Source organism: Talpa occidentalis, unplaced genomic scaffold (genome assembly GCF_014898055.3).
Source record: "Talpa occidentalis isolate TD23 unplaced genomic scaffold, MPIMG_talOcc4v2.1 talOcc4.2, whole genome shotgun sequence".
Taxonomy (NCBI): domain Eukaryota; kingdom Metazoa; phylum Chordata; class Mammalia; order Eulipotyphla; family Talpidae; genus Talpa; species Talpa occidentalis.
The window spans coordinates 128,135,960-128,162,763 of NW_023602073.1; the positions used below are offsets into that span (position 1 = coordinate 128,135,960).

The 26,804-nt window shown below is 35.8% G+C and overlaps 1 protein-coding gene across 1 annotated transcript in view; it reads right to left on the reverse strand.

The window, feature by feature from the left end:
* MOXD1 (monooxygenase DBH like 1) overlaps positions 1 to 26,804 on the reverse strand; it is a 73,975-nt gene that overhangs the window by 37,223 nt on the left and 9,948 nt on the right. Inside the window, exons 2-4 of the mRNA XM_037520411.2 lie at positions 15,558 to 15,704; positions 13,519 to 13,686; positions 13,306 to 13,389 (exon numbers count right to left, since the gene is read on the reverse strand). Of these exons, the coding sequence (XP_037376308.1) occupies positions 13,306 to 13,389; positions 13,519 to 13,686; positions 15,558 to 15,704 (399 nt within the window). The remainder of the gene's footprint in view (positions 1 to 13,305; positions 13,390 to 13,518; positions 13,687 to 15,557; positions 15,705 to 26,804) is intronic.

Consider the following 26,804-nt stretch of genomic DNA (forward strand, 5'->3'; position numbering starts at 1 on the left):
ATAGAAATAATTAATTCCAAGTTCTAAAGGAATTTAATATATCATGTAAAATCCAGTTGGATATAAGCAATGCATTTCAATGTTTTTCCTCTTTTTAATGTCTCAGGAAAGTCAATGAAAGCAAAGTGAGTTTCACAACTGCTCTAAATTACTAGATAATTACATTCAGGTAATTTAGAACTTTCAAAAGCTCTATAAATTCTTTCATAATAGATTATTAAAAGATGACAGACTAGAAAGAGATAAATTTTAAGTATATTTTTACCTTGAAATTGATGTATATTTCATATGTTGAAAGATATAGATAATTAACACAATTTAAGATTTATTACCTAAATGTGAACCTCAGTGTCAATTTATTAACTGAATGAGAAAGGCAGTTTTTTCACCAGACTTTTTTGTAAGAAATAAGGTGTGGACAACAGCAAATAGAAAGTTTAGAGTGTCAGAGTAAAAAATTTAAGTTGCTATAAAATGACAGCATTTAATCTCTCTCTTCAACAGGTATATAAACATTCAAAACTAATTTTATAGTAATTTTGTAGCTAAATATCTCCATATTTTGCTGATGTAATTTTGAGATTCAGAGAAGTTGTATAAATTACCCAAGATCATATAAGTAGCAAACAGAACCAGGATTTGAAGTGGACAGAGCCCTCCAAACTTAGACTAGTAAGTTAGATACATTGTGAAAGTTCTCACTGCTAGACTAAGTGAATGATGCTTTATAATATTTAATTCTCTGTAATTTAGGAAAGAACTCTCATTTTTCTGAGCCTCAGTCTCTTCATCTATGAAATGGCTTGAAGTAGTAAGTAAAGCACAATTGTCAATAATGTACAATCAACAAGTATTTGTTTTCTGAAATTCAAAAATTTTAAAGCACTTCGGTAGAAACTGTCATTTCTATTTTTACATGGATATATATTAATGCCAAAATCATAAAAGTCAGGAGGAAAATAAATGACACACATTCAATAACAGGTCATTATATCGATTGTTGTGATGAAAACCTTAACTTCATGAAGTTTTCATCCAAAGGTCTAATTTCTCCTTGAAGCCATGAAGCTAAAATCCATTACTATCTTTAAAATCTTCATAAATACAGAAGAAAGCCTATGGAAATTTTTAATATTTAGGGGAAACATACATTTTTGAAAGATGATTTTTAAATCTTGGGTAATAAATAAATAGTCAACATTGTTATTAGGTTATAATTCAATAAAATGAAAAGTTAAATGATACAAACCTCTTATATAAAGAAGTCTACATGTTTTACATACATTTAAACTATTAGGAAAACATGACTGACATTGACAGTGGAAGTGAACATCCAATCAACAGTCAAGTCACACTGGTGACCACTGATCTAGGGAACACCATTCCATGTCCACAAGAAACTGAAAGGCCATCACTCTCTTCTGGGGAAGTGCTGTAGCTTTTTTAAAGAACTAAATGGCTAGCTGATTATATGTGCAATTAAGAGGTAGCCTTCATTGCTATTTTGGAGAGTATGACACAACTTGACAGAGTTTTAACATTAAGTGAAACTGGTAAGTTCATGTCTGGGGATAAAGCTACACAATGGTACCATTCAAGACAAAATCATTGACCCCATTTAGGTCCTGAAGGCTGCAATCTCTTTCAATATTTCACACTAGGGGCTTTGGTAGAGTTAAGGCTTTTTCTGATCAAATATGCAGTCACCCTGACAACAAGCAATGGCAGGGATTCTGCATCAAAAACTGACATAACTAGGCTATGGATTTAAAGCTTAGGCAACAGCTGCTAGTGGCTCTAGGAAGGGCAGATGTTGGTTGAAGCATCTTGGCCATATGTGAGGCCAGATGGAGCTTTTGCACAGACTAACATGTAACTTCAGAACTTTAATGCTGTGACAAGAGTGTTATTTTTCAGGCAATGAATGCTGTTTTCCACAGACCTGAAAGTCATGTTTACAGGCTAACCCAGCAAAAGTACTTATACACATTTATTCTTAAAATACGCTATCATAAACTCATGCCATTTGCAGCAACATGGATGGAGCTGGAAGGATTATGCTCAATGAAATATGTCAGAAGGAAAAAGAAAATAATCGGATGGTTTCACTTATAGGAGGAATATAGGAGAATGGCTAGGCGGGACACTCTCTTTTCATGGGCTTAAGCACCAAAATAATAATAAAACTTAGAATTTATTTGAAACCCTCCAAAGTAGGAATTATAACTGTGCTCATTTTACAGATAAAATAATTGAAGCCCAGAGAGGTTGAGTAACTTACTCCTTTCTAATGATTTTCCTGTTTGTATACTTTTCCCTGAGAATGAGAGTGTATTTTATATATATTGAAAATCCCTGAATTTTATATATATTGAAATATCCCTGAATTGCTCTATAAAATAAATAAATAAATAAATTTCACATAGAGTAATTCAGGGATATTTCAATGGTGAAAAGATCTCTCTTTGCTTATAATATTGACACACTGCTGACTTTATATATTTTTTAAAGATTTATTTATTTATGCATACAAGAGCTGGGGTACAGGCCAGAGATGCAGGGTGTGAGAAGATTCACCAGAGACAGAGTGGGGAACAGAACAGATGGATTGACTGAAATAAACCTCAGAGGGGCGCAGCAGGCAAGATAGGAGAGGTCTGCTGCGCCATGTGGGTAGCTCCCTGGCCAGCCAGGGATCGAACTTGTGCTGCAGAGGCTGTGGATTGCTTCATAGTGTGGTGCTTAACCCCTTGCGCCACCAGGGAGGCCCGTGACTTTAAAAGTTAGCAAGGTGCAGCTTTTTTCCCAAGACTGCCCACTTGTGTCCTTGCTGGTGTCTCTTTTCACAAATCTGTCCCTTTCAGAGGCAGCTCTTTCTGCCCATTTGTGTTTGTGCAAGCATCCTTTCTTTCCTTGCCTTTTTTTTTAATGTACTAAACCTGCCCTTTTGGACATTAAAAAAAAAATAATAAAGGTAGGCAAGGTGTCCTTCAATCTAGTTTCTAAAGCAGGTTCATTATATAATAAATATTAATGTAAAGGTTAACTTCAACATCTATATTTCACTAGATCATAAATCTTTTTCCCTTGATAGAAGAAAGTATTCCTTATATCTGAATTAGTTCATGATCAGATTTTATAATGAAAGTCAGCTGTGGTTCCAGGAAACAGCTGGTGTTTTTGCCTCTCCACTTCCACAAAGAAATATGCAATACATCAAGGAATATACTATCCTTGAGCCATAGATTATTTAAATCTTCTTCATGTAAAGAGAACTAACAGAAAACTAACAGTGCCTGATAGCCTTTGATGTATATTGAATTTTCACAATATTTGAGTAATAAAAACAGCATGTTACTATAAAATATGTGCTTAGGCTACTTAAAATTAAGGGTTTTTTTTGTTTTTTTAAAGATTTATTTATTTATGCATACAAGAGCTGGGGTACAGGCCAGAGGTGCGGGAGGTGAAAGGATTCACCAGAGACAGAGTGGGGAGCAGAACAGGCAGACTGACAGAAGTACACTGCTGAGGGGAGCAGCAGGGAGACAGGAGAGGTCTGCTGCACCATGTGGGTTGCTCCCTGGCCGGCCAGGGATCAAACTTGTGCTGCAGTGGCTGCGGATTGCTTCATAGGTAGCATCTTAACCCCTTGCGCCACCAGGGAGTCCCATAATGAAGGGCATTTTATGAAATATAACTTAAATGCTAACTCCTGGGAATTTTTTTTTTTAATTTTTTTTTTTAATTTTTTTTTTTAATAGAGGCATGTTTTATTTATTTATTTGTTTGTTTGTTTTGTTTATACATACACTGGGTACAGTCAGAAGCGTGGGAGGGTGAGAGAATTCACCAGAGCCAGAGCAGGGAGCAGAGCAGGCAGAAGGACCGAAGCACACCGCTGAGGGGAGCAGCGGGTGGCAGGAGAGGTCTGCGCGCCATGGGGGACCCTCCTCCGGTGGCCGGGGAGCAGCAGGGGATCGAACCGGCGACACACAGGCAGCCTCGCAACCCAGCGCTCAACCGCTGCGCCACCGGGGAGGCCCTCCTGGGAAATTTTAAAAAATATGAAACAGTGATTCTCTGCCAGGAGGTTTGCATCAGGAACATTTGGGGAATTTTTCCAAATGATAGCAACAACCACCACCAACTTAAGAGCCTAGACTCCATCCTGAAAGATTTTATTTGGATTATCCTAAGTATCTTAATAATTAGGTTATTAACCAAAAAAAAAAATTCCTTCACTCAGTGAAGGAAAAGTCAACCATAGCACTTTGATGTGAGTGTAATAATTATTAAATTAGGTATATTATTAAATTCTTATACATAAGAGTTTAAAAGATACATTCATATCAAATGTACTTAGAGACTTGTTATTTTAAGCAATGTAACTGTCAGACCTTCATAATTTGTTTAATATTGTATAAAAGTTTTTTTTTTTCATTTATGGGCTTTAGAAATTTGAATAGCAAGTATCTCATTTATTAAAAGTGAGTTTCCATTAGCTATGTGATTTATTTTCTCTAATTATGAAACCACTCATAAAAGCTATAAAAAGTTTAATTGTTGCATCAAAAAGGAAATAATGAACATCATCTTTTGATAAGTTTATACTTTTTTACATTGAAAATATTTCAAAATAAAATCACAAAAATCATCTCACTTTAGAACCCCTTGGGACAATCTTTTATCACAGTTTGTTTTATAGATCTTACAAATTCAATTCCAAAATTTAATTAAAGTCATACAATTTTAAGAGTTAGAACAATCTCTCTAAATTATGTTACTAACATGAATTCTTTCTCCTGAGAAGCAAATTTTTTTTTGGTTAATAACCTGATAATGAGGTTCAGCCTCATTAATGCTCAGCTAATCATGAGAGCAAGATTAAAGCCCACCCTTTCGGTCTTGTTCTTAGGCCATTTTGAGATGCCAATATTTCCAGTTTTCTCTCCAACAACATAGCACTTCTTGTTTTGGGGTATGCTTTTTCTAGACATTGTGCTATAAATTTAACTTCCAAACAAAAAAGCTAGTATTTCTTCTAACAATTTCCTTTTTATATACTGTTATAGTGAAAAGGAATAAAATAAGTCATTACCATCATTTTCACATAACTCCAAAGAGAATTCTGTCTCAGTTTAAACAGAAGGCTATGGGTTTGTTTTCAATAATCCTTGTCCTACAACACATGTCCAATAAGATTAGCAGGCTACCTCCTTTCCTCTGAAGGTATTTCCAATTCCTTTCTTCCTTATGTCATCTCTGACATTTAACATTCTGGGCTTTTTTATGGCTATATGCGTAATCATCTTAAGTCTAATCTTACATATTTTTTTTATTTTATATAATTCTTAAATCATTTTTCATCATTCTTAAATCATTTTTCATTTTTTGCACAATGTATACATTTTCATTTTGGTTATATTCCCCATACAATTCCCACCCCCCTTATTCTGACCCTAATCCCTCTTCTCCTCCCCCCACCCCCCACTGTAGTGTGTCTCTGGTCTATAGTTGCTTATTGATTTTGATTTTTACTTTATTGCAATTAGTCTTTTTCCTGGTCCTGTATTTAGGTTTTCTAAATTCCTGCTATGAGTGGGACCATCCAGTATTTTTCTTTTTCTTTTTGGCTTATTTCGCTGAGCATGATCCCTTCCAGCTCCATCCATGTTGCTGAAAATTGCATAAGTTTATCTTTTTTGAATGCTGAGTAATATTCCATGGTGTATATGGACCACATCTTCTTGATCCAATCATCTATTCTTGGGCATTTGGGTTGTTTCCATAGCTTAGCTATTGTAAATAGCGCTGCTATAAACATAGGGGTGCAGGTGCCCTTTTGAATTAATGTTTCTCTGTCCTTTGGGTAAATACCTAGGAGTGGAGTTGCTGGATCATATGGAAGCTCTGTCTTTAGTAGGTTAAGAAATCTTCACACAGCTTTCCATAGTGGTTGGACCATTTTACACTGCCACCAGCAGTGCAGGAGAGTTCCTTTTTCTCCACATCCTCGCCAACATTTGTTGCTGCTAGTTCTTTAAATATGTGCCACTCTCACTGGTATAAGATGGTATCTCATTATAGTTTTCTTTACAAACACATCACCCAAAGCAGTGATAGTGAAGGCAAAGATAAACAGCTGGGACTACATCAAATTAAATAGCTTCTGTACAGCAAAAGAGACAATAACCAAAACAAAGAGAAACCCCACCTACTGGGAGAACATTTTTGCACACAACACTAATGATAAAGGACTGATCACAAAAATCTACAAAGAGCTGATGAGACTCAACAAAAACAAAGTAAATAATCTAGTCAAAAAATGGGCAGAAGAGCTAAAAAGAAACTTCTCCAAAGAGGATATGAAAATGGCCAACAGGCATATGAAAAAATGTTCACCATCACTTGTAATCAGGGAAATGCAAGTCTAATCTTATTTAGATGACTCCCTAATTGCAAACGAACCTTTTTTATCTGCATCTCTTGTTGATGATCATTTCCATACCTCAAGGTGAAAACAGGAGGCCTCTGGACATGCAAATGCTATCCTACTAGGTCTCAAGGAGTTCACAGGATCTTTCAACTCTTATCTCTAGAAGGTTCTGTTAGGATTTGCTCAGGTATCCCTGATTAAAAAGAAAAAAAAAAATGATAGTTTGAAGAAAAGAAAATAGGTTGGGCTCTGAAAAAATGACTCGAAGACCTAGTAGATAATCTATGTCTCTCTCACAAATTATTTTTCATTGCAGCATATATCATCTAGAAAAATCAGAAGGCTAAAAGAATTGTGTAGAGAGACTCCACTAGTTTTACTGAGATCTGTATTCAATTGTGGCTCTACTTCACAGAATTTGGGTAACAATAAGCAAGTTACTAATGCATGCCATTCCTCAATATGTCCAAGTGTGAAAATCTAAAAAGATAATATATTTATAATGCATTTAAAGTAGGAAAACTAGGCAAGCATTTTGCCTATATACTATCCTGTATAACAAATCACTCATAGCTCATTATTATACTCTGCCATTAATCTAGAATCCAACATAAGTATCTCAGTACTCTTTCAATAAAAGTGCAATTATTAATAATTTTTAGGGCCTTCCCGGTGGTGCAGCGGTTGAGCGCTGGGTTGCGAGGGTGCCCGCAGCCTATGCAGCACCAGTTTGGTCCCGGGCCTCCGGGCAAGGGTCCCACGTGGTGCGCAGACCTCTCCTGCTGAGCCCGCTGCTCCCCTCAGCAGTGCATTTTGTCGGTCTGCCTGTTCTGTTCCCCGCTCTGGCTCTTGTGAATTCTCTCACCCTCCTGCGCTTCTGACTATACCCAGTGCTTGTATAAATAAATAATTAAATCTTTAAAAAAATAAAATAATTTTTAGAGTCAATAATGACCAACCTTTTGGACTGCTAACAAAATATGTACTAGATTGGGGGTAGAGTTGGTTTTAAAGGAACAACAAAGATATGGTGGAGAATTATCGGGGCAATGGTGGTGGGCATGGTGTGAAACTATACATTTGTAGATGACTAAACCTATAACCCTTAAAACAGATATAATGATGTAAAGCACTTTACTCAATGAACATAATTTAGAAAAAAATATTAACACCAAAAATAGAACAACAAAGAAAAAATGTATTTTCATTTCTGTTGAAAATGGCATTATTTAAGGACATCAACTGAAAGCATAATGGGTGACCTAAGAATGTGAAAGAATATTTCCCAGAGGATATCACCAGCTGGGTTTTATCCTTACTTAGACAAGAACAGGAGGAAATTAGTTTAAATTTCATTTGGTTTAGAATAGTGGAAGCAAGCTATGAAATCTAATTCCTAGAGAATCTTTTCTTCAAAATGAAATAGAGACTTACTGCCTACTGTAGTTTCAGTGAAGCTCTGACTCTAAGTATGAGAAAATACTGATTTAAGTTTTAGTCATCCATCTCTATAATCCCCATCAAGAGAAGAAAACAGCAATTATGAGCCTGTTATGCAACAGGTGTCTTCGTTTGTATTCATTTCATCTTCGATGGAATTTTTTTTCCCTACTTCATAAGTGAAGTTATAAACTCTAAGAGTTTAGTTTACCCAGGTCATTGAGCTAAGGAAGCAGAGTTAGACTATAGTCCTGACCTTTTCCAGACCCCATCCTGTACACTGTGCCAATCAATAACCCTTGCTATTCTAGCACTATTAATTCTATCCTTATTTTAAAATTACATAATTTCCAAAATTTAGAGTTATTTATTTATTTAGATAATTTCCAGGCTTTACAGGTGCCTGAAAGCAATTGCCTGAACATTGGGAAGAGATCTAGTACTTATCAAACTATCTAACATATGCCCAATACATACGAAATCTGCACATATTATCAAATTTGATACTGTCAGCTACCATTTGAGACAAGTACTATTATTATCCCCATTTACAGATTGAAAATTTAGGCCTTGGGAGATATGCTAAGAGCCATGCCACAGCACTTAAGAAGGGGGCCTTTTAACTTAGGACTCCTAAGAATTTTCATCTTGGCACAGCAAGGGATAACTGAGAAGCAAAGTTGTCAGGAACTCAGCTCACAGGGCATCCAAACTTCAGCACAACTTCCCCTTTTAGTTTTTAGCCAGTCATAGATACTTAGAAGTAAAAAGAGCCAATTGAAATCATCTAATCCAATCCCTTTATTTTACAGACAAGGAATTTGAGGACAGGGTGAGGTTAAGTGCTTTCTCTGGGGTCAGAAAGCTAATTAGTGACAGAGTTAGCAATAAATCACTTCCATGAAAAGACATGCTTTCAAAGTGAATTCAATTACCTTGTACCCTCAAGTAGCAATTAAGAACACCCATGTAGCTAAAAAATCTCCAGTGTTTCTGTGAAGTAAATGCAATCCAAGAGGATCTAGAAAAAACTTTGCAACATGGAGCACTCAAAGTCAGCAATCTTTATTTTCCTCAGAGTAAATTAATCTTTATTTTGTTATTATTACCATATTAACTTTAATGAAAGGGAATTTATCTATGATTATATCTTGACTCAGATGAACTAAGTTACGATAAATGCAAAGTGATCTTTTTTCCTTGTTTCAAGTGAAGAAATAAAATTTGGTAAAAGTGTTCATTTTAATCAAATTTAAGAGGGGTCTTATCTTTGACAACTTAATGCAGGCTCTCTCTATTCTTTCTCTTTTCTATATCTTCCATCCCCACATTCTTTAAAGAAATTTAAAATCCTAGTTTCCTATCAAACATACCCACAACAAGGAAATCAGCCACCAGTCTTTAAAACGTGCTCATTTAACTAAGTCTATATGTTATTGTTTCCTATCAACTGTTTTTTCTGTCTAAAGATATAGTTTCAGCCACAGCAAATGCCCAATATTTTCATCTCTTTTCTAGCAAATAAAAGAAGTGTAAAATTACAGATATACCTGGATATATAAGTAAAATTATTTGGCTATTTATAAACCTAGGATTAATAAATTCCCAAAGAAGAGGAGTCTAATGATTTCACAGCAAAACTTGTTTCTAGAAGATCAAGAATCATCTATTTTGTCAAACAATGACAAAATCCACAGGCACTAGGATAATATATTGGTATTAAGAATTTAATAACCAAATATAGTGTCACCAACTATTTAAAAGGTTGAAAAGTACTGGACCTCGGCCCGGTGGCACAGGGGTTAAAATCTCAGTGCTATCAAGCTCTTCCCAGCCACTGCACCATGGGTTCGATCCCCAGAGAGGGAGCTAACTACATGGTGCAGCAGACCTTTCCTGTGTCACCCACTGCTCCCCTCAGCATTGCTGCTCCCCTCAACAGTGTATTTCAGTAGATCTGCCTGTTCTCCCAACTCTGTTAAATCCTCTCATCACCCACCTTTACCTCTGGCCTACACCCCATTTCTTACATGCGTGAATAAAATAAAAAAATAAATGTTAAAAAAGGTTGCAAGTATTTTCATATGAGGCATAATTTGAAAGCTAATTTCTTTTTCAACATACTAAATACATCTATTTAAAGACCCCAAAATTTGTCTTTGGGAATTAAATTTAATTCATGAAAAACTAAAGGGAAAGATCATTAAGCCAAAAAAGTTGTACAAAGTTGAAATGGAAATGGACAAATGCAGAAACCACCATTTAGTCAAAAGTCAGTAGCAAGTACCTACTAGTCTCTTATATGACAAAGGGAAACAAGATATGCATTTTCACAGTGCTGTTTGTGAAAATGCATCCTGATGATAACCACAATGCCATTTCTAATAGTGGGGTGAAAATCTCACTCAGGGTCTCCTGGGTGGCGCAGCATTTGAGCGCTGGGTTGCGAAGCTGCCCGCAGTCTCTGCAGCGCCAGTTTGATCCCCAGCCACCAGGTGAGGGTCCCACATGGTGCGCAGACCTCTCCTGCCACCCGCTGCTCCCCTCAGCAGTGTACTTCGTCGGTCTGCCTGTTCTGTTCCCCACTCTGTCTCTGAATTCTCACACCCTCCCGCACTTCAGACTGTACCCAGTGCTTGTATAAATAAATAAATAAATCTTAAAAAAAAAAATCTCACATCAATTAAAATATATTTTGAAATAGTATATAAATAAATAAAAAGGGAAGATAAACTGACAGAGAGGAGGTATTTTTTTAATAGTTGTCAAATCATATGGATTGACAGCGAGAATTCCCACAATTTACTAAATTTAACCCTGATGTCTTATACATTTTCAGGAATAAAAACCCTTTAACACACTTGACACTTCAGAAATGCTTAGTGCTAAAAAGTTGTCCATTGCATGGTATCTGTTTATTTAGAAGAAAGAAATGAATGTAATAGGGAAATTGGGCAGCAATGTGCACTTAATGTAGTATATAAAGCCAAATATTCATGATACATGTGTATGTATGAAAAGCAATTCCTGAAAGATGATTTTCATGGCTACACAGTATTCTGGCTTCAAGGTCATGTCATGGTTATTCAGTGTCAATTATTTTTAGATTTTATTGTCCTAGGAAACATTCCCCCAAATTAACTCATTCAGATTTATAAATGCCCACCAATGAAAATGAACAACAGCATCTAATTTCACGACAAGGAAGATGTTCTTTTCAGTAGCAAATAAAAGCATAGCATGTCCCTTCCTGCATGTAATGATAAAGAGAACAATAGTGTTTCATTTACCTCAGCTACACAATTTCTTCATAGCAAAAAGTTCTCAAGGTTCTCAAGGTGACCTCCTTAAAATGAATGACAATCTATTGATAGTTTTTGTTTAAAACTCTTGACTTCTAGGGAGGACTGGCTGGTTTGGGATGCCTCAGTAACCAGAAGCCTAACAAGATGATCAAGAGATTAGCAATTATATATTGCTATTGATCTGCATAACTTTAGTTACTTTATTTAACAAATACTACATGTCAGACACTGTTCTAAATACTTTACAAATATTAAACTCTTTTGAATACATAGTATACATGCCAACCCCAATGGTGAGAACTATTATGGTCCATTTTCCAGATGAGGAAACTGAGGCACAGGAAGTATAATAATGTGCCAAATAATGACATTTCAGGCAATGAGGACTACATATGTGAAAGTGTCCTGTGTATGCTCTATGTGTATAGTAGGGTATACCATATCAATTTTTTAAGTACAAAGAAATTACCTAAAGAAAGATTTCGCAGGGCCCCCCACCCTGGTGGCCTAAGGGTTAAATCTCAATGCTATCACTGCAAAGACCTGGGTTCAATCCCTGGCCAGAGAGCTAACCCACATATGGCACGGCAGACCTCTCTTGTCTCGACCACTGCTCCCCTTTGCATAGTATTTCAGTAAATCCACCTGTTCTATACCCCACTCTGTCTCTGGCTAATGCTCTCACCCCATGCATCTCTGGCCCACCCTATAGTTCTTCTACACTAATATAAAAAAATTTTTTTTAAAGGGAAAAAAGGAGAATCACTTAATTGATAAGTTCTCAAAACATAGGCATCTTTGATATTATGATAAGGTATAATGTCTCTTAAATTATGAGTCATCTTCTCTGCTAAGGGAAACAGAATGGAAATTAGATAATTTCTTACAGTAAATTCTAAATCTATGAATTCTTGTTTAGAAATCCATTAAAATTGTATTGTAAACTGGCATAAACTCCAAACTAAACATGTTTTTGAAAGACTATTGCAAAGTGTACACAACTTGAATATTTTGAATTTATTTTCTCAGCGAGCTTTATCTTTTTTATATTATCCAATTTGAGTTCATTTTCTAGTAAAATGTTTCACAATTCTTCACAAACTTCAAAACATTTTAGTTTTGCAAAAGCTTAGGAATCTATTCCATAAGTGGTATTCCCTTAAGTAACAAGAATTCTAAATTTTAACCACCAATCCTGTGCCAGGTCAACAACAGAATTTATATAAACCCTCTCTTCAATCTGTTGCCCCTTGCAAAGGAACTTTTATCTTCTTAGCCCTTCAAACACTGCAAAGTGTTAAGTCACTGAGATCCTTAATACACAGTGAAGATAGCAATATGACCCACAAAGCTCTTAGATTTTTATGTGCACCCTTAAATAAAAGATGGCCATATATCTATTACTATAATATGTTAGTGAAAGGAAAGGTAATTAAGACTTCTTAGATGAGGAAACAAGCAGATTTGTACACAGAGAGAACATATACTGGCCTCCTCTGATGTAGACAATTATGGTCATTTCATTCAATTTAATCGGTACATTAATGATGACAAGAATAAAAATGCACTAAGTGATTAAGGACTTTACATCCTATCAATTAAGATCTGCTTAAAAATGAATCATGAAGCTATCATGTGGTACATTTGTTTTCATTTCTGAATCTATAGTTATTATCTGAACCTATAGTCATTTTCTTGTTTTCCTATTCTCAAAAAAATACTATTTTTTAGTGACAACACTATTTTCAATGAAATAGATATTCTCAAGCAATATTGGCAGGGAATATATCCTCTACATTTATCAATATGTAAATATTAAATTGCAATTTCAGTAATGCCAACTGTAGAAGTGTTGCCTAAGAAAGGTATTCAAATTTTTACCCTTAACATGTCACATTAGGAAACAAAAAACAAAATATTACCTACCATCCAAGTGTTCTCACCAAATTCGGTGACTTTAAAGACACTGTGTGGGTCAAATAAGCCAGTGCTTTGTTTTTAAAGTCTCTAACTTTCATGCAGTTGAAATTCATTTCTGTATTTTTATCACTTTCATTTTCAGAATGATACTTTTCTCTCCACTTGTGTAAATTAAATTTAGCCCGTGAGTGAGTCACATACCTTTATTACATGATGCTTTTCCTGGAATACAGGAATCTTAAACATTTGGCACCAATATGTTGTACCTTTGTTTGGGATCAGGACCTGTCTTAATACAAAGGGGAAACAGACACAAAGTCACATTCTCTTGACATGCTATTAAATAAAACAATGTAAGTATAAGTTCTTCTTGATAAACCCACCCCCACAATCATAAAACTTGAAGAAACTTACGTCCTGATTAACCAGGTCAAAGTATGATGTGGCTGGAGACAAAGCGTTAGTTTTCTCAGGACTCAGCAAGCGCAGACTCTTGGTGCCTCGGTGGGAGTCATGGTACAGGGGACCAGCTTCCCCCACGTCTTCATGGTGGTAGGCCCAGATCACTCTGACCGTGCTCTCCTGGTGATCAGACAGGGGCATGATTATGTCTCAGGAAAGCACCTTCCTTACCACTGAGTTGAGTTCAAAGAACTCTATTTACAGCAAGATACAGAAGTGGAGAAAAGAGAATAAAGACCTTTGGAGTTCTCAATATGGTCTCTTTCTTTAATAATGTAAATTTGATTAAACCATTAAGTAGCCAAATAGATGATGGCATGTTCCAATATAGAGTAAAGGATAATTGACTTGGTAGTTATGTTTTTAGGTATACAACAGTACATTACTGTCATGCTAAAACTCCAAACTAGTAGTTACCAAGCAAATATTCTTAAGTAGCAAGATTTAGAAAAATGAAAACCCATTATAATGCCATGGAACATCTATGGAAAATAAATAAATAGAATGAAAATTTAAACGACTTCTAGATCGTGATTTCCACTTTCATAGTAGAATTTTCCCAGCACAATTTTCTACAGATTTGTGTATAAATCTACAGAAAGTGTATATATACAAAAGGAATTTATGATTGAGTTTGTTTATTATCGTAGAATCTCTCCATGGTCATTTTGTGAACACTGGGAATTTCCAAGGTACTGGGGTATCCCAACTAGGGAAAGTACTGTCAGATGAATTGGTTTCCATTGAGCAACCAAGAGAAATTGCCAAAAGGGTGGTGGGGTAGGGCAAAGAGTTTGCTGGGATAAAAGAAACTGTTCATTCCTCCCACAGATAAAGATGGTTTTGCCAGATCTTTGTAATAAGAACTTTGAAAAATAAAGCAAAAGCTGTTTATTTTAAATGCTATATTCTTTCTTAATAAGTCAAATGACTATAATTATTATTCCAATTAAAGTATAATTGCTCTATATATTACATAAAAAGTGATCCATGTCTTGGCATGTGTTTTTTTTTTTAAATTCCTCTTTTACTCTTCATGCTAAATGTTAATCAAAGCTACTTCAGAATTTTACATTCCTTTTTTAAAGCTGTGAGTTACCAAATAAAATAGATAATTTTACTGGTCTGTACAAAATGAAATGATCCAAGAATTTCAGGGAAACTTCCAAAGTACCATATGAATTATATACTATCTAAATATTTAATTTGCATATGTATAAAGATGTTAATTTTCCCATGATATCTCATATAATAAGTCAATAGGCAATTTTCATTAGTCTACTATTCATCTTGATTTTAGAAATTTACAAAGATGAATCAATTACAAGTCAGTTAATTATATCTTAATATTTAGTATAATTCTCTTTTATATAATACATTTGTTTCAACATTCATTTATTCTCTATTTTCAAATTTTGTACTGAAAAGCTTAAAACCTTTTATAAGTAAAATCCTAGACTTTAAATAACTCAAACTTTTACAATCACATACAAATTGCCTTTATTAAAATTTGTCTTAGACTTTTTCATAACTTTAAAGAGAATTCAAAATCACTTCAAAAAGCAATACGTGGGGCCTCTCTGATGACCGAGGGGTAAGTCTCAGTGTTACCACAATGATGTCTCCCCACTCCCCAGGGCAAAGCTGCCTGAGTTCCAGTCCCAGCCAGGGAGCTAACCCACAGGGTGCAGCAGACCTTTCCTGTCTCACCCACTGCTCTCCTCAGCAGTGTCTTTGGTCCATCTGCCTGTTCTGCTCCCCACTCTGTCTCTGGTGAATCCTCTCAACCCCCCAAACACCTTTGACCTACACCCCAGTTCTGCACAAAAATAAATAAAATAAAAATCTTACAATAAAGTAATAATAAAAAAATTACTGTGTGACTTTGTTGCCAAAAGTTATTTTAAAATATTTGTTCCTTTTATCCTGCAAAGGATTTTACATATAAACATTTAATTTATCATGTACAAATCCATGCACAGATTCCTTACCGTTATACTCTTGTCATTTACATCACATGTATGTAGTTCTCTGGTAAATTCAATTATGGTGTGTGTACTATTTTCCATGGCATATTCTAGATGGTAATCTTGCTGAGCATCTTTTTTCAACTCTCTGTTTTCATTTGTAAAATAGTCCTGTGGAAAATATGGAAAAGAAAAACCAGGATATCCTAAATTCAGAGTGAACTGATTTAGATTAAAAGTATTTATAGCACCTTAGGATGCTGATTCTGTGTTTGGTTGTTATAATTTTGTATTTATAGCCATTTTAAGCCCTGGGAATTCCCAAAGGGCTGGAGTATCCCACTAGGGAATCAGTTCCCCTAGAAACTGGTCCATATTTGTACTTTTGGTGCTTTAGGAAAAGGCAGTGTGAAATTAGAAGAGATGGAATGAATGAACATTTGACATCACTGTGTATTTTTCCTTCACTACACACATGAAAAGAGAAACTTCAACACTGCTCCAAATTTGCTTGCTACAAATTTGCTAATTTGTAGCAAAACCAGAATCAGCCCCAAGGTCAGTACTTTTTCCACAAGTACACTGGGTTAAACCTCAAGGCATGCTTCCCTTCAACAATCCTAAAAGCAAGGAGACCCACTGTGAGGTTATAGGTTGTTTTAATATGAACTTAAATGGCTTGTGCTAATGAAAATGAAGTGCAATGGAAAATATGGAAAGAAATGAAGATAGATGAACTACAAGATTTTGAAAAACTAGTAGGAGTTTCATTTTTGTGGGTCGGCTATAATTTTTGTCCTAAACTTGTTCAATGGAATACAGGTCACTGCTGGGAGGCAGGCAGATGCAAGGATATGGGAATTGAATCAAATGCCTAGGCTCTGACTCCTAGTTCTACCCTTAAATAGCCTTGGGAAATTATTGAAGGCAAACTTTGTGAGCGTTAGTTCCAACATTAGTAAAATGGGAATAATACATACCTGTTTTATAGATGTTGAAAGAAAAATATATAAAATAGTTTATGGGAGAATAAACTGCCTACCATGATTAATGCCCAACCAACCCTAATGTTCTGCCATGTTTTGCAAGGTAGTTTTTTTTTTTTTCCCAAAAAAACATTTCCTTATGCTTTTTACCATTATCTTACTACGTTGAGAGTTATGAAATTTATGGTATTCATTTTTCTCACTCATGGAAGATAAAATTTGCTTAATTATACTGTTTTTTTAGTACATAATGATATTTCATTTTTGAAACTCACCAAGAGTTGATTTATGCTGAAATACAATGCTAATTACTTCTACTAATATTAAAATTACATTTGAAGAAATGATTGCTTGGCATAGAAAATAAAAAATATAACTGAAAACCTTAAATTGTCTATAAATATCACACTCAATGGCATGGAGTATATGGATTCCATTTTTATTACCACTGCTTTTTTTTATAGATATTTATAAAGACAATGTAACTTTGATATCCAGCTGCACTGAGCCTAACTAATCCTTTTTCACTCCTATTACAACTATAACATAGAGTATATACACTATGCCCAGCCCAGCTGAAGCATGTTGCATGTACTAACTCATTCAATCTTCATCACAAGTCTGTGACACAAAACAATTTTCCTATTTCACAGATAAAGATACTGAAGCACAAAGAGGTTAAGCATCTTGCTCAAGATCACATAGTTGATAAATAGAAAACATTAAAAGCCAGATAGGCTGATCCATATCTCTACCCTTCTTCACGGTTCTATACAATAGTGGCTGCTAGAAAAATATGGGTTAGTTTACATTTTTGTTTCCATAGAAAATATCTACATCATGGAGAAAAAGGAACTCTCCCACACTGCTAGTGGGAATACAAATTGGTCCAAACACTATGGAAAACTGTGCGAGGTTACTCAACTACTAAAAATGGAGATTCCATATGACCCCAGCAGTTCCACTTCTAGGGATCTACCCAAAGGACACGAAAACATTAATTCAAAAAGATACCTGCACCCACTATGTTTATTGCAGCACTATTTACAATAGGTAAGATATGGAAACAACCCAAATGCCCAAAAATAGATCAATGAATCAAGAAGATGTGGTAAATATACACAATGAAATACTATTCAGCAATCAAAAAAGATAAACTCATGCTATTCACAGCAACACGGATGGAGTGAAAAGGGATCATGCTCAGTGAAATAAGCCAGAAGGAAAAAGAAAAATATCAAATGGTTTCACTTCTAGGAGGAATACAGAGGAACCGAATAAGGGATCAGGAAAAAAATAATAATAATATATCAACAAAACTAGTGGGCAACCATAAATAAGAGACAATCAGTGAGGGAGAGAGAGGAAAAGGGATCAAAACAGGGGAGAGAAGAGCACAAGGGAATACAGTGATGGTTCACGGGTGAATTGGTGGTAGGAATTTTACAGAGGTAAAATGTACACAATGATGTAAAAGATATAAATAATATATATATAAATTAAAAAAAGAAAATATCTACATCAATTTTTTTCACTAAATAATGAAACCAATTATAATTGTTAAAAGCAATCCAAATGCAACATTTTGATGATTTTGTGATTTTCCCACTTTTGATCACATAGATTTTCAATATGTAAATGAAGGAACAATGCTTATGGACAATGAGGGAGTTAGATTAACTCTACCTTTTACACTGAGGTCATATTTCTTTACATGATTTGAACAATCATATAATACAAAATGTAATCAGTTCAAAGAGTAGAATAATTATCCTAGCAAATACGTTCCAAAACTATTAGTCCCACAAACTAACCAGCTGGCTTGCCAATTTTCCATTTGTTCTATATCCGCTCCCCAACATCAATTCCTTCTAGTCATTTCAACCTTTTTTTTTTGACTTTTCAGGCAACTTTTTTTCTGAGAAAATGGGAGAAACTTCACCCAGATTTTGTTGAAAATCCCTGCAACTCAACTGTTCTGAGTATTAAATATTAGAAAAGATGGCTGCCAATTATGTCAAAGTTCTAAAACTCAAGGAAAAATGTGATTGTCGAGAAGCTGATATCTTCATGTTGTTGAAGGAAAACATGAGTGATTCAATTAAAACTAGAGTTGACATGTGAAATATACTAACCACCACAGAAATTCCATTACAATTTTTTTCACCTTTTCCAATTTGGGGGCTATTTTGAAATACCTTCAGATTTGATCATAGAATGCCTTAGCTTTCCAAATAGTATTATTAATTACATTTTTACTTCAGCTGGCCCTTACTGATATTTGTAGATTCATGTTTATCTCTTGATGTTTTCACAGGCAACCTCCCAAGACAAATATTCTAAATCTTCTAAATCTTCTTTATACAAGAAACCAATATTTCTCCAACTTCAGCTTATGATCAGACATCTCATTTTGCGAGAATTTCAGTTATAATACATGAGAGCGCACATATTGCTTCTTTCTATGCTAAATAATACGTACTTTATGGATTCATGAAAAATACTCTAAAGGAAAGCAAGAAAAGAAAAAAAAATAAAACAGAGCAGAGAGAACAAGTTGAAAATAGATGTAAATAAAATGAATCTTGTGAATACTCTCACCCCCTGCACCTCTGACATATCAAGAGTTAAAAAAAAAAATCAGTCATCTCAACAAGTGCAGAAAAAACATTTAAAACTGTCATTCAAAGTAAAATTTCTACACAAAGTAGCAAAAGAAAATTACTTCTTTACCTTTATTAAGGGCATCTATAAAAAAAAAAAACCTATAGTTTACGTCATATTTATTGATAAAAGACTGAACACTTTCTCCCTAAGTTTGAAAACAGCTGAGCCCTGGGAACAAGGAAAGGATGTCCATACCCCCAGCTTACAGAAGGACCCACCACTGATTGTCCACCTATGGCAGTTTGCTATTACCATTTCCTAAATGTGGACATCAAAGTTCTGTCCTTGACATTTTAATCCTCTGTTCATAATTCATCCTTGGGAATCTCACCTATCCAAGAGTTGCCTTTATTCAGTTTCACATATTTAAAGTCTATTGGATATCTTCATTTGCAAGTGTTATATATCTTCACTTGCAAGTGTTACTATCATGCAATATATTCAAAATTGTATTCACCCATTATCTGCAAGACAATTTTTCCTGATTTTCTGTAATTACATTGTTAATCATGCAGCCATTGAAATTCAAAACCAGTCTTCTTCAACTTCTTCCTCTATTACTCTACACCTCCACAGATAACTTCTGCTCTTATCAGTTCTTCCTGTGAAAAAATAATACACCTTTTACATCTTCTCCATTACAACTTCTCCTATCTTAGTGCAAATTCCATCACCTATATATTTCTGTCATTGCCTTCCTTGAAGATCACTCTCAACATGTCATTACATTTTTTTCCAACAGTATATAGTACAAAGTTCTACCATTTAGATTTGTTTCTCTTAAGTTCAGCCTAATCTGCTCTTCCATATTCTCGATCATTAATTATGCCATATGATCTCTATTATCTATTTACTATTCCCCCCAAATACCTTGCCTTTTTTTGAGCTCCTTGCTTTTGTTCACATTCTTCCTATCTTTCTTCATTGCATTGAGATATCCTCTTTGAAATGCTTCCTTCTCTTTAAGACTCTTGATTCTATCGTCTCTACAAAGTTTTCTTTGATCATCCCAATTGGAAGTGAATTCCCTCTTTGAATCCTCATTCCTCTACTTGCATTCCCACGGAGCATGCAAGATATTCTAGATGCTGCATTATCTTCTCACCCATGTGGTAGTTACCTAGAAATAGACACCTTGCTAATCCAGTTATACATTTATATATTTAGAATAGTTGTTTACATAGTAAATGGAAAAAACAGAAGGGACACAATACATCGTTTTCCCACATGCTCTCAATTATATTTGCATGTGGTTAAGATCTTGTGTGGAATGTGTTTAACTGGATTCTAGAATGAGTCTGGGTCTGCAAGATCTGCCAGGCTGACACATCTGGCACTGAAATCTGGGAACACTGCTATGACCTTTTAGCCCCTAAATGTACATGAATCTTATGAAACTGACATCAGTATTTGGAAAAAAGAGTTTTGCATATAACAGCTCTTTGAAATCCTTTTTACACTAAGAGGGCATTCCCTTCCTATTTTTAAAAACCAAAAAAAAAAAAAAAAAGGATCATAGATAAACCATGCTTTAGAATGTTAATTTATATCTTCCTAAAAGAATTAATTGTATATTGCAGAGCTCAATAAATATGTGTGCTTTTAAAAGGGGCACCCTACCTTTCTTTTTTCTAAATCTCAATGAGCACATAATTTTGAAAATAACAGAACACAAGCACCATCATACAAAATTCACATCTTTTAATATAGAGTTTTAACTTGGTGGGAATAAAATGTTCCCCAGCATTGCTTTTTTTTCTTCCTTCAGTCTTTGTCAAGAAAATATGTATACTTTTGTAAAACTCAAACCTAATAGTGCCAATACTGTACTATAGTGAAAATGGCACAAAGACAATTATGCTTAAGAGTATAATTAAGTGAGGGCCTCCCCTGGTGGCGCAGCGGTTGAGCGCTGGGCTGTGAAGCTGCCCGCAGCCTCTGCAGTGCTGGTTCATTCCCCGGGTGCCCGGCGAGGGTCCCCCCCCACAAAAAAAAGCATGATTAAGTGAGATAAGAGGAGAAAAAAAGGCAAAAAAAAAAAATCTGTGTTCCCATATTCCATGCTGTCCAACTACTCTTGCTGGGAGGAAGGAAAAAGGAAATAAGGGGAATAAAAAGGGATGAAACAAAAGCAAAGTCATTCAACTAATAGTCAGTCTTGAAAAATTCTTTATGTACATGGCTAAGCCCCAAAAAAAGTATGTCCAGTGAGTTTAAGCATTTCCTGACAGTTTGACAAAGGAATAAATATTATTGCAGTAGAAAATTAGATTGAATAATTACTGCATTATACTGTGTTACTATCATTCTCTAGGGAGAAAAGCTGTTGACAGTAAAACATGGACTCATTAAGAGTTTGAAAACTGATGATACCACCTAGAAAAATATATTCACAAAACCATATTGTATACTATTTACAAGGTACTTCAGGGAATTTCTCACATCATTTTTACTCTCTGAGTCCAACATTGAGAATTAGAACTGGGGCCTCCCTGGTGGCGCAGGCAGTTGAACGCTGCTCTGTGAAGCTGTCTGCAGACTTTGCAGCACGGGTTCGATCCCGGCCTGCTGGGGAGAAACCCTGAGAAACCCACATGCCGCAGCAGACCTCTCCTGTCACACCCGCTGCTCCACTCAGCAGTGTGTTTCAGTCAGTCTGCCTGTTCTGTTCACTGCTCTGTCTCTGGTAAATCCTTTGACCCTCCCACACATCTGGCCTGTACCCCGGTTGTTGTATGAATAAATAGATCTTAAAAAAAAAAAAGAATTAGAACTGAATGACATTCCTGACCACATCCCAATTAACAAATGGAGCCCTCACCCAACCCCAATTAGCAAATGGAGCCAGATGCACCCCCTTTGAATATCCACGGTGAAAGTGATTCCTCAACCATTTTCCTCTAGAGCTTTCTAAATAAAGCTATTTATTTATTTATTTAGATATTCTAGAGCTTTTTAAATAAAATAGGAATATTGATAACAGTGCATGCTCATTATCATGTCTCAGGTCACATAATCATAAAAATATAATTGTATGACATATGTACACTGGCATATATTATAAGTAGAACATGTTAAACAGATGATACTTAAAAGTAGGCTCCAAAATGGGCCTCCCTTGGTGGCGCAGCGGTTGGGCACTGGGCAGCAAAGCTGCCCGCAGCCTCTGCAGTGCCGGTTCAATCCCCAGCCACCGGCAAGGGTCCCACATGGCGCGACAGACCTCTCCTGCCGCGTCCACTGCTCCCCTCAGCAGTGTATTTCGTCAGTCTGCCTGTTCTGTTCCCCGCTCTGGCTCTTGTGAATTCTCTCACCCTCCCGCGCTTCTGACTGTACCCAGTGCTTGTATGTATGTATGTATGTATGTATAAACAAATAAATAAATAAATCTTAAAAAAAAAAGTAGGCTCCAATCAAGAATCATTAAACATGGACTTTATGAGAGCAAGAATTTTGAGGATTCAGAAAATCATGACTCTGTAGAGATTTTCTACGAGCTTGGGAATAAAAGTACGTAGCTGTTTTAATAATAAGCTGACATTCAGAAATCAGGTTTCTTGGTACTTACTCATTTTTAATGTTCTGTAAAGTGAATATGAAGTAATGTTACCCTACATAAATGGCTTTGTATGGATTTTAATCATATTCTAACTCAATAACTACATTAAGAAAAACTTCAACATGAATTGCCAATGAGGTGTTATCTTCCTGGTGAAGCAGTATGTCAATCATGTATTTAGCTTGTTTAAACTTTTAAAAATAACACAGTACCTGTTACCCGTGAAAATCTGAGTTGATCATTAGGCTCCTGCAGTCAAGTTAATCTGCAGTCATGTTATAAAAATATTACTCCTGAAACATGTTCTCACAGGATTTTTTTTTCTTTTGAACACTTACGCTTTGAAAAAATTACGAAATCTATCATTTAGGTTTTCCAAATGTTGTGTGGGCACAGCAAAGGCAGTGAGCACCAGCACAAGCTGGCACTTATCACTGAGCAGGAAAGCGCGAGTACCAACTGCTACTTTCAAACTAAGATAACATACCAAAAAAGCAAGCTTTGATAATCGACGAGATTGCTATGACCTCTTATTTAAAAAGCTGATTACACAGATGTTCAATTGGTACTCACACATTGTCAGTCTTTATTTTTCCTCTCTTGAATAAAATCTCTGCAACAGAAAAGAGCTTTGACTGATTCTGTGTTAAACAGGAAGAAGTGAAAACTCTTATGGGTGTAATAAAAGATATGAATAGACCCCAGCACAGCCTGGAGAATTGAATGTAAGCACAGCTGCAGGGGAAACCTTGAGAAAAATGTTACCATCTGTCATCATTTTCTTCAACAGGTGCTTGCAGTTTTTCTTCTCTTTCTAAATCTCAAAAGCCTGTTACTTCAAACATTTCTGTTTGCAATATCAATTTCTATAATAAGTGTTATGGTATTTTAATAATATTGATAGTAAAATAATAGTTTGTTTTAAAGAGAATCTTTAATCCTAAAAAACTATAAATTGTATATAAGCAAGCTTTATAAACATAATCTCCAGACATTGGTATAAGCTGATTTTAATGCTATTTCTTCTATTTTAATGCTATTTCTCAGCGTCCACCTGAGCAATTTCTCTTTAAGTGCCACCTTCTGAAAACACACATCATGAATTCTCTCCCATGACCACTTCAGTTTTTGGGTAAAATAATTGAATTCTTTCTATAATTATAGACTATCAAAGATAGAGTGTACATTAATTTTTTAATTTTTTAAAGATTTGTTTATTATGCATACAAGAACTGAGGTATAGACCAGAAAGGTATGGTGGGGGGTGGTGAGAGGATTCACCAGACACAGAGTGGGGAACAGAACAGGCAGGCTGACTGAAATACACTGCTGAGGGGAGCAACGGGCACAGGAGAGGTCTGTTGTGCCATGTGGGTAGCTCCCTGGCTGGCCAGAGATCGAACTTGTGCTGTGGTGGCTGTGAATAGATGTACAGTGCTGTGCTTAACCCCTGATGTCCCCAGGGAGGCCCACAATTAAATTTTTGATTCTGCATCTCTAAGAATAAGTTTTAGTGGAAAAAAGTTACAGATCTTATCTTTGAAATAAGATATATTTGCCTTCATCTTATCTGATTATCTCAATTTCTGAAATATTTTAAGACTTCTCTTAACAGACCATGACCAGTTATGCAAGGAATATATTTTCAGAAGAAAGCTGGTTCCTTCCTTCTTTTCTTCTTTCTTTCATCCCTTCCTTCCTCCCTCCCTCCCTCCTATCAACCCTCTCTCCCTCCCTTGCATCCGTCTTTCCCTTCCTCCTTTTTTCCAACACATATTTTAATGAGTGACTACTATTCCTCTATAGGGCCAATTATGTACAATAGTAAACAAAGTTTCTATGATAATGAAACTTATAGTTAAATGGGGGTTGAGGGGAGCAGACTTTTAAAAATTAAATAATACAACTAGATATATTTAGGTAATAGCACTTATAACTAGGGCCTCCCTGATGGTGCAAAGGGTTAAGACGCTGCCTATGAGGCTGTCCACAGCCACTGCAGCATGAGTTTGATCCCTGTCCAGGGAGCTACCCGCATGGTGCGGCAGACCTCTCCTGACCCGCCTGCTGCTCCCCTCAGCAGTGTGTTTCAGTCAATCTGCCTGTTCTGCTCCCTTCTCTGTCTCTGCTGAATCTTCTCACCCCTTGCATTTTTGGCCTGTACCCCAGTTCTTGTATGCATAAGTAATAAATCTTTTTTTTTTAAATAGTACTTATAACTAGAGAGGAATTAGAAAGCACCTGGGATGATTAATCCAAAAAGCCACCACTCAAGCAATAACATCTACTCTGAGAAATAAACTATAACTAGGGACCAGCCATGAAAAAATGCAGAGGAAGTAGCCTCCAGAAAGTGAGGGCAGCTATCAGAAAGGCGCTAAAAGGGGCAGAGTGGGAGAGATTATCCAGCTTGACAAAGTAAATAAAGCCAGTAGGACTGAACTACCATGCCCAAGAGGGACAAATAAGACCAAAAGGGGTCAAATGAAGCCTCAAACATTGTGACACCTTATAGGTCAGTAGAGACAGTTCAAATTTAATACTGATATAAAAGTCATATTACTTTTAATCAGTGACTGACCTATTCTGATTGATATGGAAAAGGGGTGTGTGTGTGTGTGTGTGTGTGTGTGTGTTGTGTAACTGTGGCTACTATGTAGAGAATGAAGAGAAAAAGGAATGCGTAGTCAGAAGACAATTTTTCAGAGGTTCTAGTGTCTTAAACTTGACTAGAGGTAGTAAAACTAAAGGACACTGGGCAGGTTTTAGATTTGGTTTGGAAGAGTCAACAGAACCCGAGGATGTGTTTTACATGTTGGATGAAGGAAGGAGATGAAACCAAGATGACTTTGGATTTTTGGCGAGAGCTTCCAGGAGGTGCCATGTATAGAGACTGAAAGGGCCTGGAAAGAATCAGATTGAGGGTAAATGAGGTTCAGTCTGAGATGCCTATACATCAAGAAGCAAAGAATTTGTATACACTATTCTGACATCAAAAAGATACACCAACAGAGATTCAGAAACTCATCTACTTTATATTCAACTTTGCTCTTGAAACACTCCAAAATCTTGAGTATACACAAGTCATAAAACATTATTTTTCCTTTGTTTATTTTTTCAGATTTCAAAACCAATATAATATTAATATATCATTCAAATACACCGAAATACACCAAAGGGACAGAGATTAAATACTCTTAGTTAATACTAACCATTATAGCAGTGTAGTGCACAGGGAGAATTTCCAGAAGCAGGTTAAAAAACAGTTTTTAATCGTTTAACCTGTGTTTTTTTTTTTAAAAAAAAAGTTTAATAGTTGCTAAAATCCTCCCTTATAGTCATTTCTTAAATAACCCAAAAGTATGAATACAAAGTAAATCTATTATTAACATAACACTCAAGACAACATGAATTATGCATAATTCCAGGCACCTCCAAAGAGGATTTCACTCAAAAATTTTTTTAAGATATGATCACACAGTATTTAACACATCCAACTCATGACCTTACAATTTCACCAAGCATCTCATTTAATTATAATATTTCTGGTTGTCATAAACCTATTTCTTAACCCAAGTTAATATCTATCTTTTAATGACTTTTCAATTGGGTATTTTTTCTTCATTTTGGAACTTAATAGGTAGCAATTAATTTATATTCATGAGAAAGACTGCCTACTATTTCAAAGGCAATGGACATGTTTTTTATAACTGTTCTTTCTTCAGGCAGAACATTGGCAGCTATTTCTTGTTTCTCAGATGCCCTGATTTCCAGGAATCTCAACCATCTTTGCAATCCTCATTTACAATGCTGCAGCTAGGGCCTCCCTGGGCACAAGGCGTTAAGACCCAACACTATGAAGCTATCTGCAGCCACTGCAGCAGGAGTTCCATCCCCATCCCGGGAGCTGACCCACAAGGCCCAGCAGACCTCTCCTGTCTCTCTGGCTACTCCCCTCAGCAGTGTATTTCAGTCAATCCACCTGTTCTGCTCCCCACTCTGTCTCTGGTGAATCCTCTCACCCACCCAGCAGGTCTGGCCTGTACCCCAGCTCTTGTA